The 19,011-nt window shown below is 42.6% G+C and overlaps 1 protein-coding gene across 1 annotated transcript in view; it reads left to right on the top strand.

Annotated features, from left to right (window-relative positions):
* fgfrl1a (fibroblast growth factor receptor like 1a) overlaps positions 1–19,011 on the top strand; it is a 74,582-nt gene that overhangs the window by 22,948 nt on the left and 32,623 nt on the right. The window contains exon 3 of the mRNA XM_040120381.1: positions 6,477–6,749. Within this exon, the coding sequence (XP_039976315.1) occupies positions 6,477–6,749 (273 nt within the window). The remainder of the gene's footprint in view (positions 1–6,476; positions 6,750–19,011) is intronic.

The following is a 19,011-nucleotide window of genomic DNA, read 5'->3' as shown; positions in this document are numbered from 1 at the left end:
ATGCACTAGTCTGGTCCAGATTAATCTAATATTTGGTGTAAAATTAGCACAACTATGGGCCGGCGGCCATATCTGATCACTTGAGTAATAAAAAAAAATATCTTGTGCAAGTGATTAACTCCCCATAGTAAACCGATATAAGCTGATGATCGGCTACCGGCTTTTTCCTGCTCCAAACTAATGTTATTATATTGGCCTTTAAAAATCCACTATCAATCTAGTATAATGGTATTTTTTCTTATAAACTGGTTAAATTAGGTTCCCTGTAAAAAGTAGTAAGTTGACCTTGAGTTAGATGTGTTTTGTCAAACTACTATTTCCAAGTTTAAGAACTTAATGCTTTACTCTTAAAAAGTTAAGACAACACTGGACTGGAGTTTATTTTACTGTACAACTGTATGATTTAACACAATACTATACTGTTCTACTATAGTATATAAAACGTTCTATATCTATGCTGTACGGTAGATTTTTTAAAAATGTTTGTTATACTGTAAATCAGCCACAGTCCTTAAAAATCCAGTTTTCCCAGAAATTCTGTTGACACTGGACACATCTGAATCCTTCATTAAATGAATCCCAATGAATTCACTGATAAATTTTATTCTCAGAAGTCTGTGACGAGGCCTGTGTACATTTAAGTCTCATTTTGCTCCAAATTCAACATAGATTACAGCATACTGGAATGTTAGTTCCAGTAAATTCAATTTGAGTTGTTTTGAGTGTAACTGCTAAAAGAACAGAATGTCTGAACTGATTTCTTTGGCCTTCAGACTTTCTCCCTCAGTCCATGCAGGAGGATGTGGAGTTGAGAGCTGGACGGTTCTGCCTCTGTGGGAGCTGTGTGTGTCTTACGTGGGCTGTATTTTCCTGTCATTAGGCTGCATAATGCCAGGCATGCAGTATAATCTACCTACACACACCCCGCTGTATAAAGGGAACGGGGGGGGGCGGGTGTGCACGGTACATGTGCACGTCTGTGTGCCTCTGGAGGCAGACAAACAATTTTAAAGGTGCTTTAGATTGTCTTGGGAAGTCAGTTTTAGGCAAAGGAGTTCCATAAGCCCCAAATGCACTAAACAGACCAAGGTTTTAAAGCCCTGCAATTTTCTTTGCCCCAAATCCCCCCACCACCACCACCACCAGCAACATACACACACACGCACACACACACGCACACACACACACACACACACACACACACACACACACACACACACACACACACACACACACACACACACACACACACACATACACACACACACGCACACACACACACACACACACACACACACACACACACACACACACACACACACACACACACACAAACACACACACACACAAATACAAAGATGCAAGGAACCCAACAAACACAGACATAACAAACAAAGATGCTGAAGCACACAGACAAGTAATTAGTATAATTTGACTATAAACAGTCTGTTAAGCCCTTTCCTACATAAACTAACAGTCGGCTGCACATATATGTTCAGAAGGACCTGCACATGTGCAGAAACACACACGCAAACACACACACACACACACACACACACACACACACACACACACACACACACTGACCTTGTGTCTCCTGAAAGAGAAGAATAGATTTTTTTACTCGCTTCAGTTTCACCTCTAGAGACAGATTTAAAAAGACTTTACTTCTGTCACGGACTGTGGAAGAGGAGGAGGTGGACCACAATGAGGAGGGGAAGGGAGAGAGGAAAGGAGGCTGCCACTCTGTGCTCCCTTCAACAGGCAGAGAGGGAGGGGAGGAAGAAAAGTGGGTGAGGAGGGAGAGTGCAGGAGAGGTTAACTGTCGAAAGTTGAGAGGTTCAGTCAGGGTCCTGCTCCTGTGATCCTCTGGGGAAGAGACTGGGGAAACTGAAGTTGTGTGTACAGATCTAGAAAAGTCAGGAGACCAGTAAATCACTTCGGACAGAAAGAAGAGATATGAGGCTGAACAAAGACGATGGTGTGAATCGGTGTGATGAAAGAGAAAAGAGAGAGCGGGGAGTAAGAGAGCAAAATAGAGAGAAGCAGAGAGGTCGATGAGAGTGATGAAGGAGAAAGAGAGGACAGGAGGGGGTAGGAAGAGGAAGCAAGAGGTTAAGGGCAAGAAAGAGCGAGGTAGCAGGGGAGTAGTGAGATTTCAGGGGAATGAGATTTCAATCTGCCGGAGGAAGAAAAGAGAAGAAACGAATAGAAAGAGGAAGATGAACATTAAAGGGACAATACAGATACAGAGAAAGGAATATCTGAAAATGGGACATAAGATAGATAAAACAGGAAACAGGAGTTAAAGGAAAAAGAGAAGAAAAAATGATTTATATGTGTTCAGGGAGATATATAAAAGAAGGAAATAGCAAAAGAGATCAAGAGAACAAGGGACAAATAACCAGACTTAACCAGAGAAAAGAAAGAAATAAAGGCAGAGTAGGGAAAAGGAGAAAGAGTGAGCTGTTGGGCCCCTGATGAGAAAGCCATGCAGCTGAACGAACACATTACCTCGTGCAGTACATAGAGGATGGAGGGAGGACAGAGGAGGAGGAGGAGGAGAGGCTCTCGTGAATACCTCCGTGTGACTAATGTCTTTTTCACACATTTCACCTCCATCCATCCATCACTGTGTCTCCCTTCTGCTCTTCTGTAAAAATAACAGCCTGTTGTGATAGCGAATACTTGGTTACTACTGTGACTGTTTGACCTTTTTATAATCAATTTAATTTAAATCACTCTGATTCACCTTATTCGTCTCCTACATCCACAGCTGACACTGGAAGGAATAAATCAAGGTCTTTCTTTCTTTTATTTGGTTTTGGTAACAGCTGGACAGCGTGGGCCAGTGATGTGGAGTCCTTGTCTTTTTAATTTTCTGAAGTCAGAGACCCTGTAGGTAGATAAACCTTGTTGGTCACTCTTGCTTATGCTAACTACCTAGTTCTTCCTAATGAAATGCAAAAAAAGTAAAAAAAAAAAATACATACAGGTCAATGCTAACAATTTCCTGACGGCAGACATTTTTTCCTGGGAATAGCGTATCCTTCCCTGGGACCTTAAAAAAGCAAATGTTAAAGAAAAACATTTACTCTGCATTACAACTTGGGTCCTCGTAATCGTTCCTAACTGTAATGAAAACATTTTTCACGCCAGGTTGCTGACATCTAGAAATGTGGCGACGTCGCAAAAACGAAGTCAGGGCAAGAAACTTATGTGAAAGAGAAAAAAGGACAAAAGTAAATTAAATCCATAAGATACTTGAGTAACTTATAAAGGTGAAGGTATAACCCAACTTGTCCTTTGTTCTTCTGTGCAATGAGGAATCATTTCTGACATTTTTGGTGCGCTCACGTCTGGTTTTACCTCCGAATTAAGTTTTGCAGATAATCTGGCCAAACTGAGCGCTACAGTAGACTTTAACTGATGTCTTTTAGCCACAATAGAACTCTAGTGATGTTATTGTGAGTTACAGTAGAGCACTAGCGATGTCATTGGTATCTTCAGTAGAAATCTGTGGATTTCATTCAAAGCTACAGTAGAACTTTACTGATGTCACAGTGAGCTACATTAGTAGACTCACACTCTCTCATTTCGGATACTTGCGTCGGTACAGTTCCATATCGTTCACTGTGTACACTCTGTACTTACTTGCAGAGTGCAAGAACTTCGACAGGGTAGTGTTGTCTCAAATCGAACACGGCCGTCGTGCACTTAACGGAAATGACGATCGAACGATCATTTTTACCGAAATTGTAGCAGCGCCCGCCAGAGTATCTGCCGGGTTGTTCGCTCGCTTCACTTAAAAATCGACACGCTTTTACTTTTACTTGCTTGCGCGTGCTAGCTAGCTGGCATTCTCCTTACGCTCGAGGTACCGAATCATTACAGACTGTTAAATTAAACCCAGTAAACATACCGATGGCTTCAATCCGACAACGGCATAGTGGTACTTAGTGGAGCCTAGATCGCGAGCACTGAGAGTGAGAAGTGTCCAGCGTTTCACGCTCAAATTTTCGACTGTTATGAGTAACAGGTACTCATAGTGCACTTCGAGTTGCCATGATTGTCAGCGCGAATGCCCTTGGGCACTCAAAATAGCAAGCGTAAATACGGAAGAATGCGAAATGAGACATACAATGGTAGAACACTAGTGATGTCGGGACTCTGATGATGTCCTTGTGACATGACTGGGAGCTAAATCCCAGAGCTATCTGGGCGGTCATAACTCTAGTGATGGCATTAGCAGCTGCGGAGGCACACTGGTGATGTAATTGACAGCTGTGATGTGATTAATGGGCGGCAATGACATCACCAGGAATCCGGCGATGTCATTGTCAGTTGCGTCATTAGTTACTCTAATGGCGTCTCTGTGCGAGGCTACAGTGGAACACCTGGGACGTCAAATCTACGGTCATGTCCTCGACAGCTGCAGTAGAAATCCGGTGACGTCATTGTCGATTACGGTGGGACTCTAATGATGTCACTGTGAGCTACAGTGGAACACCTGGGACGTCAGCTCCCGGGCGATGTCGCTGACAGCTGCAGCAGAAATCTAGCGATGTCATTCAGAGCTGCAGCCAACTCTTCCTCTGTGACCACATCCCAGCGTCTCTTTCCCGTCCTCCCGCACAAGCCACCAAAAAGCTGACTCGAAACAACAAAACTGCACAAGTCTGCAGCTGTTTATTAAACCAGCGGTTCACAAGGGCAAATTAAAGGTCTCCATATGCAATATCTGGCATCAGGCTGTGTTCATTTTCTGTGATAAGAAACTATCAAACCTCAAATGTTTATATTTAAGCCCATGTTTGCATGTGCTTCTAATCTTTATCTGACCATATGTATTCAGCTAGATAAGCCTCAATCAGGCACATTGTTAACATGAAAAACCCTTTGTCCTTCCTTTAAAATGTTTAACCTGCAGGACATGACCTGAAGTGGATTGTTTTCTGATGGATTTCCATACAATTGCCTTTTGTAGCCTGTCAGGACACTTTGTTCACTACATGGTGGCCTATTATGTGTTTTTAGTGCTATATTTGGAGGGTATTGTTTTAACCCAAAAAGAGTAATGAGAAGCCAAACAGAGATGTCCGTTATGCACTGAACCTTGCGAACTCCTACATCCCTCCTGCTAAGATCTCTCTATCTTCCTGTTTGTCTTTCTTTGTATTGCTCTACTATTTGGCCATATTTTATTCGCTTTCTCCCCTCAGACGTACTCCCTTAAATTCCATCCTCCCTTCTTCTCTCCTTACCTTCCTTCCTCTTTCTTTCTCCTCCCTCTCATCCCTAGTCCTTTCTCCATCAGCCCTACTTCTCTCCATCTCTCTCTGGTTTCCTCCCATCTTCCTCAGTCAGTCAGGCTGCTCCTCCACCCCCTTTGTTTTTCTAGTGTGCAGTTTCACAGTAGACCAGCTACTGAACGGTTGAGGTCACGCCTGATTTTATGTCTCAGCATGACATCTCAGTTGATATTAAACTCACTGCTGGCTTTGCATTTGCTCCCAGGGGATTTTATTGTTGTCTGTGTTAAAATGTCAATGTTTTAGTTAAGCCCTTATAAGCTTACTAAAGGTTAAAGAATAATTCCTGTGTGTTTCAAGCCATATTTGGATGGGAATTTGGTGTGGGAATAGTGGTGAGAATGATGCATTGCTGCAAAGTTGAAGATGGGTAATCTTGAACCTGCTGACACACCTACTTCTCTCAAAACGCCTCCATCTCTCAACACGCTTATTGCTTTGGGGATGATAACCCATCATACTTTGTGAAACCACTCACATTCAGGTTATCCCTCAATGCAATGTCAACGATAACTATGAAAATGGAACATCTTAAATCAGCTATTTTGACGTTTCATTAATCTTCTCAGCCATTTTTCAAGCAAAATTGCCAAATACACCCCAGGTTACAGCTTCTCCAAATTGAGAGAAATAAATCTTTGTAAACTGAATATATTGGGGTATTGGGCAGTGGGTCAAAAAAAACATGATATTCAAAGAGGTCACTTTGGGCTCTTGGAAGTTTTGATGTGTATTTTTTAACTATTTTTTGAAACTTCATAGATAGATTAGAAATGATTACTTTATTAATAATGAAAAAAAAATCAGCAGGTTAAGCAGTAATGACAATAATAATTACTTGCAGCCCTATATTACCTTAACCTGAATTTGAACAAAGTTTTTGATGCCTCACTGAATCATAAAGTCCTTAATAGGTGTGGACATTAATTAAACTGCAGTTACAGGAAAGTTTAATTAGTAGGTTTACATGCACTCGAGCAGCCTGGTTTTTTTACACTCTCTGTAGTGATCTGATTTCTTAAACTTTGTGTAACTAGTCTGAAGACAGCGTATAGTGTCGGAGGGGAAGTGAAAAAAGACATTGATTCATCTGAAAGTATCGCAGTGTTAAATAGAGTGTTACATAATCTCAACGACTCTCTTCTTTCTTCGTCTGTCGTCAAGGTCCCCCCAGGGTGTCAGAGCGGGTGGCCCACCGGCAGAGCATCCGTCTTGGTCGCACCATGAAGCTGTCCTGCCCTGTGGAGGGCGACCCCCCGCCGCTCATCATGTGGACCAAAGACGGCCGCAACATCCACAGTGGCTGGACTCGGTTCAGGGTTTTACAGCACGCCCTGCGAATTAAAGAGGTGGAGACGGACGATGCGGGAACTTACATCTGTAAGGCCACCAACGGCTTTGGCAGCGTGAACATCAACTACACACTCATCGTTATAGGTAAGGGGCTTGTAGCAATATGGTTACTGTGACATGAGAATCCAATACAAACACGGATAAATTGCACCAAAAACCTTTACAGACTTGATATATAAGTTAAGAACTATTAAACTTTTTTTTTTTTTTTAAAGACTTTGAAGATAAAGTTATTGTACTTACTGCCTGACATTGTTCAAACAAACTTGGCCAAAATCTACCAGACACATAAAATTTATTTTTGAGGAAGACTTGTGATTGTGTAGGGAAATTACATTGGTCTTTTGTTGAAGCAGTACAGAGTTGTGTATTTTTTTGCAAGAGTGTTTATGCGTGCGTTTGTCTGATGACAGACTGAAATAAAACACAACTCTCCACAAGTAAATGACAATAGTTTTGCTCTTTTATTTATCTCATTCTCTCTTGCTTTCTTCCCATTAATTTAAGTCTGCATTTGGTCTTCTGTACTCACGTCTTCATTACACATTACACGTGATTCTTCTATCTTTATTTTTCTTTTCTGCCTCTCTCTGCGATTTTCCATGCTTGCTTGCTCCCATTGACTCTGCTCTGAGAGTTTTTCTAGGATATAATTAGCCAGGTAAGGTTGGTGGGGCCATTAAATAGCACTAAAGCCTGTCTAGTTCTTCATACAATGAAGTGACAGTGAACTGCTTTTGTCTGAGTTTTTGTGCCTGTGTGTGTTTGTGACCACAGTTATTGTTCTCGTGTGTGTCTGTGTAATGATGAATGAGGCATTTGTTACGGGAGATTCTTGTGTGTTTGCTCTGTGTTTGTGTGGAGGACATTGCGTCAGTGTAGTGTGGAATGTCACAGCTTTGTGAGCAGCTCAATTCAGATGTCACTATGAAAGAGACATTGTTGGGTTTTGTTCTTTTTTTCTTTTACATTATCATTTTCCAACTCTCCGTTGTCAGTAAGTCTGTGTGTGTGCATCTTTCTGTGTTTGTGTCAGTTGTACAAACACCGAGCTGTTATGGGGTGGCTGTAGTCTGTGACCCTGTGGACTCTTCACAACCTCGCTGCTCAAATACAGGTGTCTGTTTCTGACCATACTGGGACTCAAATAGCCGCTTCCCTCAACTCTTATCCATGTAAACAAAATACCTGAGAGGGAGGACACTGCGTCAGTGCATATGCATGTGTGTGCGTTTGTCTGTGTTTGTGTGCTGGAGTGTCTTCACGCCCCTCTCTGTGTGTGCTTATTCCTTGTGTTTGGGCCCAGGCCACTGTGTGTGTGTGTGTGTGTGTGTGTGTGTGTGTGTGTGTGTGTGTGTGTGTGTGTGTGTGTGTGTGTGTGTGTGTGTGTGTGTGTGTGTGTGTGTGTCAAGTTTCAGGCAGTAGAGCGGATGCCAACAGGGAGATTAAGGCTGCACTGCCTTCCAGAGAATCTGACTAAAGCATCTCTTTCTGCCCAGCGTCGGCTCTTCAAAGACAGGCACGAGTAAAATGCTCTGATACTGATATAACCAGCCGATATTTTCTGTATCTTGATGATTGGTGATGATACACGTTAACTGTGCTTTGATAAGAATTTAAATTCAACATTGTGCCCAAGCTAACTGCATCACAAGATTTTTGCAGCAAAACGGGAAGTGCTGATGGCAGAAAACTGAATGACTTTATGGATTACAGATAAAGATGTGCGTGTCCTTGAGTTCTTTGTGTTTAAAACTGTTAATATTTTCGTTTTTTATAGTTAATAATTTGTGACATGAAACCAATTAAGAAGCAAACATGCAGGAGTTATAAAAGAGAATTTATGTTGCATGTTATGCAATAATATCTACAGTGTCCATAGATATTAGTGTCACAACTGCATTAACGAAACAGCTGATTTTTCCCGTTTATCCCTGAGATTACATTTTCCGTTGTTGCCAAAATTGCATCCCCGTCGTAGCTGCAATAATACATTGTTCATATATATACATATTATATCCCACGATAAATTGGCATATTGGCAGTAAATAATATCCTTTTATTCTCCAGTAATCATTATTGGTATGTGAGCCCAAGCTGCATCGGTCCCGACCTGAACTTCAAAGGCGGGCTGGCATACAGAGGGCAGCAGGGCAGGGGGGCAACAGCTGCCGCTGAGGTCATCCATGCAGACAGCTGCTGCCTCTCTCTCTCTCTCTCTCTCATTCACTGTCCCTTTCATTCACTCTAAACTTTCACATATGCACACACATACACATGCTTCAGAGACAATGGAATTGGCAAATCCACACGAGTTTTTCAGTTAATTTAGTCCCGTCTAGTTGGACAGTGAAACTCAGTCCTTTGAATGAATTAAAACACCAGGAATCCCCAAAAAAGTACTTTACCATGTGAAATGAGCGCCATTTATTTCTTTTTGACAGAAGACCACCTAATTTCACCCAAACCTAGATGCTTAGATTCAAAGAGAGGCTTTGTAAATAGATTAAAAGACGTAATTGTAGGATGTCTTTATGCACCCCCAAGAATATGGGTGTAGTTGACAAAATAATCACATCTCAAAGTGAATATACTAGCTGTTCTGGAGCATTCAGTTCTATCCCACAGTCTTCCTTGGATGGATATTTCCCAGTGTCAGATGTCAGATGTTTAAATTGACCATGTTTTTCCTAATAACTCTCCTTAAGAAGCAAAGTACCTCTCGTCCTTGAGATCAACTTTTAGGCCAACATGGCGGACAAGTCCTTAAAGTGCTTAGAAAAAATGAAAATCTACAATTCCAAGGCAACTGGGCAAATTCAAACTGCCGCGGGAATTGAGTTGAATTGCGTACGTACAAAACGTACAAAGGCAACGTTCACATTCACAGACGATATCACTACGTTCCTGAATTAAACAGATGGTACCCAGAGATACTCTGTGCTCCGCCAGGTTAACCCTCAAAGATGACCCCTCTCTGTAATTCAAGCCAGGAATCATGCTGCAGCATATCCTTGGAGAGGCAGTTAATCTGGAAAGAGGTGTTTTCGTAGCTGGAACAATCTGCATAGGTAATGATGTCCAACGCGTGAGGGTAACGGCTGCATGTATGGGTGCAGTTGTCTTTGTCTAAGAAGTGATGGCCTGTCCCCATCTATTTATAACTAGATGAAAAATAAGAGTTTTTCGCACCGTAGTGGTGTTTTGTTCTGCTTGGTTCAGTGTTTTGTTTTTTTTCGCGCTGCTGTTATGCCGTACCCTCCTCACTTCCTCCCCTCTCGCCTCCTTCTCTTTGCTTTCATCTCCGCTCCTCTCTTGTGTGGTCCTACAGTAATTATTCTGTGACCGCTCCGTTTCACAGTAATGAGCCCACACCTGCATCTTATAGTCTTTCCCTCTCAATTTCTAACCCAAAGTATCTTTAACACCTTTTTCCTATTAGCACTCAATCTCAGCCCTCATTCCTCCTTCCCCAGTCGGCCGGCTCATTTTTCCTTGACCATGTTTTAATTTGTATCAATATTTGCACAGTTTCCCATTCTTCAAGGGCGTAATAGCATTTGATTACAGTAAAACATCCACTGTACTGCTGCCCAGTGGTTGGAAGTGATGGAGAGGCGTTTTGTGAAGGCTTTTGTTACCAGGGGAAATTAGAAGATTCCTTGAAGCATTTGTACTTTTATTGTGTTTGGGTTGGCAGATGTTTGCATGAGTATATCTATTTGTGTGTGTATATGTGCTTGTTTAACTAAGGGCTTGTGTACATGTGTATGTATGCTTTCTTGTGCGAAAATTTATGGGACCACCAGTAAAGTGAAGCTGAGATATTTTTTTCTGCTCAAGGAAACTCATTGTTCTTCAAAAACTGAACGCCAGGAGAGCTCTCATTTCTTCCCTCCCACTCTCTTTCCTGATCTCTCTTTCTTTTTCCTCTCTCTTTTTCGCAGCTGTCTGTCTGTCCGTCCGACTTGCTGTATGAAATTCTGACACCGTTTCCCTCCTCCGAGATGAATGATTGAAAATTTATAGTTCAAACCAGATGTGATGACAATGGGAGCGTGTCTGGAGCAGGGCTGGGAAGCCATGCGTAAGAAAGGGGGAAGGAAGCGGTTTGGAGACGCTTGTGTACGGGGGTGTGTGAACGTCAACGTGTGTGTGTGTGTGTGTGTGTGTGTGTGTGTGTGTGTGTGTTTGCATCCGGGTGTGCTTTTAGTGCACGTTTTTAGTTTTAATTATCATGCTCACCAATACGCACTTGTGTTTGTGTGTGTGTGTGTGTGTGTGTGTGTGTGTGTGTGTGTGTGTGTGTGTGTGTGTGTGTGTGTGTGTGTGTGTGTGTGTGTGTGTGACTGATGTGCCGAATTGTGGTGATTTAAGAGTTCAACCATAGCAGCTAACATCTGGTCATAATTGGAGAACAATGAGGAAAGAGGGGCAGAGAAACATATCAAACATAGACATAAAGTATGTTTGAATAAATGAGCTTTTACGTGATTTGTGTTCATCAAGCGGCAGATACATAATGAATGTTGAAGTAAGAAAAATGAAGGCGAAAGATGAAACGTGACAAGTGTAAAATATACCCTAAATAGGACTTGAAAAATTATAGTTTTAGAAAAATGATTCGGTTTTACATTTTCTTAATAAAGCTTTGTGGTTTTCTGCCAGCATTAGTTCACTAACACTGCTAAACTCAACTTAAATCAATTATCACTTTATACACACTGACATCCTGACGTTACACAGCTCAGTCCTGTACGTCATGACAATTCAGCACGATGTTACACGCGGACTAAATGACTTCAAATTGTTGCTCCAGTCTACTTTTATTTCACACCGAGCATCAGATTCTTTAAAAGTAAATTGTGCTCCTTCGTTCTGGTTTTTTCTTTCTCCATTTAACTGTATTCCATGTGCGAGACTGCAGCTGTCTTCCGGCCAGAAACTAACACATCAGATCAGGTTGCAGACCCACATCATCCCTCTATCCCTCAGTTCCTCCATCCTGATGCCTCCTCTGTTTTTGTGTTCTCAAATTTCAGAGTTTTTAATTGAGATATCTGGTGCCTCATCTGGAGAGGATGTAGAGGTGGCCAAGGTTTGCAGCCTAATTAGTATGAGTCATACACACACAGAGACAAGTATGAGTGTGAGTGATCGCACGGAGTCTAAAAAACAATCTCAAATAACCCATTTCTTACACAAACGCACACACACACACACACACACTCTCATCCACCTACTTACAAACACAGTAGGGCAGCTGTGCCTGTCTTGCTGTGTTTTTCTGAATGTGTGTGTGCATGTGTGTGAGTGTGTTGTAGAGTCAGTGTTTTTTACCGCCAGATTCTTCTGCTCAGGTTACACACGCCACTCTTTTCACTAATGGCAGAAAAATGCATGGAGTGAACCTGGAGCTGCAGCTCGCCGGTTTGGAGGAACCGCTCGGTTGGTGTTCCATGGAGGGTTTGAGGCCTTGCAGGGGATTTTTTTTTTTTTTTTTTATAGGGGGTGGGCACTCTCATTCCTGATTTACAGAACATGAAAAAAATGTTATTTTAAAATGGAGCCCAGAAATTCTCGATTGGTTTAGTCCCCCTCAAACACAGGGAGAGAAAAAGGGAGATGACATGCACCTAAAGTCTCCAGCAGTAGCTGAACTGGCTTTACAAAAATAGATCTTTTATAGGCATCATTTCTGTATGACTCGTCAGAATTGAACAAAACTCAATTACTGGTTTTATTAACGGTTGCCAAAAGTTAAGGTGGAGTTGAGAGAGTAGGTGTATATACATCTGTTTTTCTGCTTTTACCGTCACAGTCATTCCGTGAGCCTCTAGATTAGATCTGTTCTGTTCAAGTTGGTCCTCCTGTTGTAACAACATGCCGCCCTTACGGCAAGGTAGACAAAGCTGTTCCTCCGGAAATCAGGGTGGCACTGTGGTGAACAGAGATGTAAACATGCTGGTGTGTGTGTGTGTGGGTGTGTGTGTGTGTGTGTGTGTATTTTTGCTCATATGAAATAGCATTACGGGGACTGTTGAGTTACTGGGGAGAAAGACTGGAGTCAAGGTTCAAAAGCTGTCTTCCACCTTGTTTTTCAGTCCAGTAGAGACAAAAACACACAGATGAACAAGATATATGTACTATATCTTCGTGCATATATCAACAAGACCGGACAGGAAAACATTTGTGCGTTCACGCACATGCACACCTCACTGACAGATGTGAACAAAATGCAGATGCACGCGCACACATGCGCGAGATAGCACGCTCCTCAGGGGCCCTGGCCTCCATTTCACGGCTGTCTGTCCCACATCCTTTCGTTCTGCCTCGTTTCACTTCCAGCAAAGACACGGAAAGAAGATGGACTGGATGGAGAGACGGAGAAAGAACAGAGTACAGCTTCTGCTTTTTCCTGGCTTCAGTCTGAAGACGCCAACAAGTCTGGAGAACAAAAAAGAATAATAATTGAAGTTTTGAAGAATCCGTGTCCTAACAGGATGAGATGTCACACTTGAATCCAAAACACTGTAGGGATAAAGGAAGGCGTATCGACTGTATCCATTGAAACTCAAACTTCATTGACAGAAGAAAGAAAGAAAAACTTTGCAGTACCTGCCACAACGATTGACTGATAGGTTGTCTGTTGAAAGTGCAGGGTAATAGCAGCGCAACAATGAGCAACATGGAGACACAATAAAACATCAGGGACATTGAGGATAAACAAGGGCACAGTTGTGGTTTTTCCTAGATAGTCAGCCTGTCACCGCTCAGGTTCATATCTCTTTGTCCTTTCTCTTCCTTATCTCAACTTTCTCTCTCTTATTCTCTCTCTCTCTCCCCCTCTCTCCCGCTCTCTCTCTCTCTCTCTCACAAACCTCCCGTTGTTTTATTCCTCCTGCCTCACCAGCTGATGGAAGGCATCTTTTCTCTCGAATGTCTTTCAGCTCCTCGTTCTTCCCCCTCCTATTTGCCTACATGCGCCATTTACATCTGTAAATGTGCGTGTGTGCGCTTGTGAGCGAGTGAGTAAGTGAATATGGCCTGCATCTACTGATTTTATGCCAAGTCAAGCTCTCATAGACCCCTAATGGGTTTTAAATACCCTCTGCTAGCTTTGACTTCAGCACTCCGTATGAGATGCCATCTGTCAGTCAGCGAGCCTTTTTCTCGAGGCCCGAGAAGTGAGTCACCCTGAAGAGGAAATCCACCACAAAACAGAAGGGATGCATACGTTTTTTGTTTTTTTTATATGATTATGGAGAGTTTCGTTGCTATGGTCTCACTGAGGCCTGAAGACTCTTGTGTTCACCTCACTGAATTAGAGTCCTTCTAACAAATCTTGCAGCTCCACTCACTCGAGTGTGCTGTTATGCAACATTTATGCTGAGTCGAATTCACTGTGAACGCGGCGAATTGACCAGGGAAAACTGCTGATGTCTGCTTCTTCTTTTTTTTTTTTTTTTTTTGTTTGTTTTGAATTCATCAACAAAAATGGACATGGAAGCATCAACAAGTTACATGACACCATTCTTGATTGTAACAAGATGTCCTCCCAACCTTGCTTTTGGTCTTGTCTTCTCCACATCCCCTTCGTCTTGCTGCCTACCCCTCACTCTGTCTCTTCCTTCACTTCCATCCTTTGTAAATTCTGTTTCGGGGTGGAATTTACCTCTAACTTCATCTGCCAGTTGTTCACAGAGTCTAAAGCAAACCTGTTTTCACTCTGGGTTTCCACAGCAACTCTCCCATAGCTAATGTGAGGTGTAACTTTACTTCTCTGTGTGTGTTTTGGCATCCTTAGAGTAAAACAATATAATTACAGTGAGTAACAAATGTAGCAGAATTTACCATGGGCCATTTAGTGCACCATTACTCAGATCATGAAAAACACACTGTCCCCAAATACAAGTAAAACTATGCGAAACGGAATACGTGAGGATGTGGGCTACTTTAAAGTATCTCAGTTCCTCAGTTTGTTTAATGTAATTAAGACCGAACTCCTCAGTGTGAGTCCAACAGCAACAAAAAGATGGGATAAGGTAGGAGTGAAAGAGAGGGGGAGGCAGACGTAGAAGGGGTTGAGGAGAAAACGGCAGAGAGAATCATTGGTGATAGTGAGGGAGGCAAGAGTGGACAAAACAGAGCTGCAGAAGCTGGTTGGGTGAGTGAAGGAGTGGAGAAGTTGTGCTGCACCTGACTGTGTGAGCTAGTCAACTGTATTACATACAAATATTTAAAAAAAAAAAATCGCAATACTTTTTTGGTAGGGAGTGAAATGTGTCAATAACATCAAGTATCAAAAATTCTACTGTACTGAAAGCTGGTGTCAAAGGTCTGGTTGCGTAGTTCCTGATTCCAATCAAAATTTTGTCACTTTTAAAAAATTTTATTTTGGTTTTTGCATGGCTTCTTGTAATTTGAAATCATTTAAGAACTTTGGCTCTTTTTGTTAAGAAAAGAGACAGGATTTGTAAAGCTGTATCAGATTTGTTGCAATTGATTAATTATTGTGAACAAGTCTAGTAAATAAGCAACTGACTGAGTAAACGTCAAAGTAGTGATCAAGCAGGGAAAGTTCAGAGACATGTGAAAGGCATCAACAAACCCTTTCAAGGAGACACTCACTGCCCCTAAAGTGGGTGCTCGTGGGAGATGTGTCCTGCACCCCCCCTCACTTAACCACCACCCACCAAATCCTCACAACCTCAACGCAGCTACAACTGAAAGGAGACACGGTGCTTCAGCATCCTTCTCTGCATAGCTCCCAGCCCCTCACACGCAACAACGACTCCACTGCATTCTCACAGCAGAGGGGTTAACCTCTCCAAAACCTCATCAACACTCACGCACGCCCACACATGCACAAGCACTGCAAAAATGATTGGGAGGAGGAGGAGGAGAGGGGAGGAAAGAGGAGAAGAAGCTAGAAGGAGAGAGGAGAAGAGGGATTAAGAAAGAGCAAGGAGAAGCAGGGAGCATGACAGATGGAGGGATAGTCACAGTCACAATCACCAAGAGGAACAGGTAGATTACGTGGTGGATGAGGACGATTGTTTGGGCCAATATCTTTAGTTGAAAGATAATGGCAGATACTAGTTTTTAACATATACTCACTATATAACCAAAAAAAAAAAAAAAACATGGAAAAATTTGGATCCCTTACATGTGGTTACTGGCCTACACGTATGCTGAGATAGATAGATAGATAGATAGATAGATAGATAGATTGGCACGTAACAAAGTAGGAATGGAACGACAATGGAAGAACAACAAGGCAAGTAAGAGGAAATGGAGGATTAGAACATTAAAAAGGAAATAAGAAGATGCGGATGAGTAAGATTCAGAAAATAGTAGAAGGAAGAAAAGAGAGGAGGAAGGATGGAAGGAAGGAAGGAAAGGAGCGCGCTTGGGTGAGGGTGGGTATTCGTGTCTGATCACAGTAGTTAGCAGGGGAGCCTTGCGCTTCTGAATAGACAGCTTAGTGGCCATTATACGGTCTGGAGGATTAGTCCTGTTCACTATTGTTACCCTCAGGAGGTACCAGCACACACTCTCACACACACTCTCACACACACACACACACACACGCACACACAGGTACTCATGGAGGCACACAAACACGCGCGCACCTTCTCTTCCTATTTGTTCCCTTGGCTTTTCCCCATTTGACACGCTAGTTTTTCTTTTTTACTTCTTTATTATGTCTCTATCACGTACATAAACCGAAGCTACCATAACTTAAACACCAAAAACACACCCAGACACCATCTCCCTAGCCCACCCCCCCACCTCCCACCCTCTAACTCCATAATAGGCCAGTCTATTGACAGACCTGCTTGTTCACTGAAGGGGTCTTTTCTCATTAGGGCTGGGATTTTGTCGCTGGCCCTGCAGGCTCCATTGTCCCACTCAGAGCGGGTTATTAGGCCTTCCCCCTGTAACAACCCCCCCACCCCACCCCTGCTGAATAGACCTGAGAGGAGTGGAGAGCCTCCGAAGGACAGAACAGGGTCTGGCAATTAGCAAAGACATGTTTGAGGAGAGGAGGGAGAGCAAAAGAATGGAAGAATCAAGGAGAAAGAGAGAGCGGACCTGCGCTACAAAAAGGCTTCTTTTGAAGTTTTAGAAACTTTTGTCTGCTTTTTGCTGCTTCACTCTTGCGCCGTCATCAAAGCCAAACACCGGTTCTTCAGCACGCAATGTCCCTCCTCCTCTTCCCTCTCTGTCCTTTCCTTTACTCTTCTGTTCTCCTCTCATTCGTAACTCTTCTCCTCGATAATGCATTTGTGCCGGCACTGAAAAGCCCTGTGTCTTCCCGTGGCCGCTTTGATGTCTTAATGACGACGTGAAGAGCGAATTATGCTCAGATATTCCCCCTTCGCTCTCCTTTTGTCACCCTCCAGATTCCTGCAGTTACATCTGGCTTTTCCAATCTCGCCGCGCTGGCAACAAGCGGGCGGGATGTGATGGAAAAACGCTCGTGTTTAGAGGGATGATAAAGGAACAACAACCAAAAAAAAGAGAAAAAGAAAAGCAGGCATGGAAAAACTTGTTCCACTTATCAAAGGGTTTATCACAGTTTCAGCTATGTATCCCAAAGCCGGTGTTTTATCTGGTTTTGATAAGCCTTGTTGCCTATTCAATGTTTTCTTGTCATGTGGTCGTAGGAGGCGGGTAGACTAAACTGGCTTTTAAAGCTGCCACCGTGCCATATCTCAGCCCCAGGAAGTTTGATAAAATGCTTTATCACTTGTATTTTTAAACATTTAACATAACTGAGGTGAAAAAGGCAGACGAAAAAAGAATGCGTAGAGAAAATGACTGCAGACAGAAACGTCTAAATTATATGTAATTTATGTATAATGCGGACGTATTTGACACAATGTCACTGCAAAACTTGAAATGAGCACCGACGGACGGGTTTTGTTCTGCGCCATCAGGTGTGTGTGTGTGTGTGTGTGCATGTACTTACTTGCATAATGTCACTGCATTCCACCGCATTAAATTTCACGTAGATGCATTAACAATATGTTTTAGCTGTGTTGTCTGGGTAAGGCGTGTGTGTGTGTGTGTGTGTGTGCGTGCATGTGCGTGTGTGCATGTGTGTGCGCGCAGTTTTTCCCAACACATATAGAGCAATGGTTCTGCGGCGCCTCTGCTATCAGCCTGAAGTTTGATCAGTGTGACAGCATGCTGAAAACTGATACATATACACACACACACACACACACACACACACACACACACACACACACACACACACACACACTCTGTGGCCATGACCATAATGTCTTCATTACATTCCTCTGTCCTGACTCCATTTTGCATTTGTTTGTATTACTGTATACTATATTTGTGGATTTAAGACCTTTGTTTATCTGTTTTTGTGTCTACATGTCTACATTTCCAAATGATTATTTCATTCTGTGCTCATCCTTTTGTGGTTCTTTCTACATCTAGCACACTGAATTCAATGCCTTTTAAATCCCTTTTAACTCCAGAGGTTTTGAGCTCTTATGAGATTGTCCCTGCTCTCATTCAAGGCTAACATCCTTAGACAATTTTTCTGTATGCGCGTGTTGCTTTAACCGGGATGTGGAGCTCTTGGATGCCAGCATTGGTAAATTTTAAGCCGCCATGACAGGCCGAGTGTGTCCTTTTCAGTTCTCTGCCGTAACTCTGCTTGGCCCAAATAACCAAAGCTCTCACAAGTGGAAACAGAAGTAAGAAGAAAGGAAGGGCGAGCGGAGGATGTGCTGATGCTGTCTGACATGTCGTTAAACGATGAGAACAAGCCACAGAGTAAAGCCCCTGTCAGCCCACGCAGACCCTTCTCCTCCTACTGTACGACTTCTGGTTTTCTGCAGCTACCCATCTGAGACTCTGAGCGTGTGTGCCACCATTTCAGAAACTGAGAATAATGTGATTGTTTTTTTTTATCTTTAAAAGTGCATTTCTGAGTGCATCGAAGAGGGATTGGAAAAGATTTGGTTGTTCTAGAAAGTGTGAAATTCACTCCCAACCATAGATGACCTCGGAGTTTTAACCTGACACTGACGCGATTTTAACGTGTTGCTTATTTAGACAAGGACACATCCACCAAATGATTCATCGCGTTACTTACCCAGTTTCAGAGTCTAAACTTGGAGCAGGCACATACTGCAAGACTAAACATATGCAATCATCTGCCTCGCTGAATTGTCCTCAAGCAAAACACTAACTATTGGAGGTGAGTAAGCAGCAAGAGAGTATCCCACTGGGTGAGGATAAGAAGTTGCATTATTATTAATCTAAAAAAAGCTCTGAGTAACACGATTGAGTGTTGAACAGAGCAGGAATC

The sequence above is a fragment of the Xiphias gladius genome, chromosome 23, assembly GCF_016859285.1.
Source record: "Xiphias gladius isolate SHS-SW01 ecotype Sanya breed wild chromosome 23, ASM1685928v1, whole genome shotgun sequence".
Taxonomy (NCBI): Eukaryota; Metazoa; Chordata; class Actinopteri; order Istiophoriformes; family Xiphiidae; genus Xiphias; species Xiphias gladius.
This window is presented reverse-complemented; position numbering and strand designations above follow the sequence as displayed.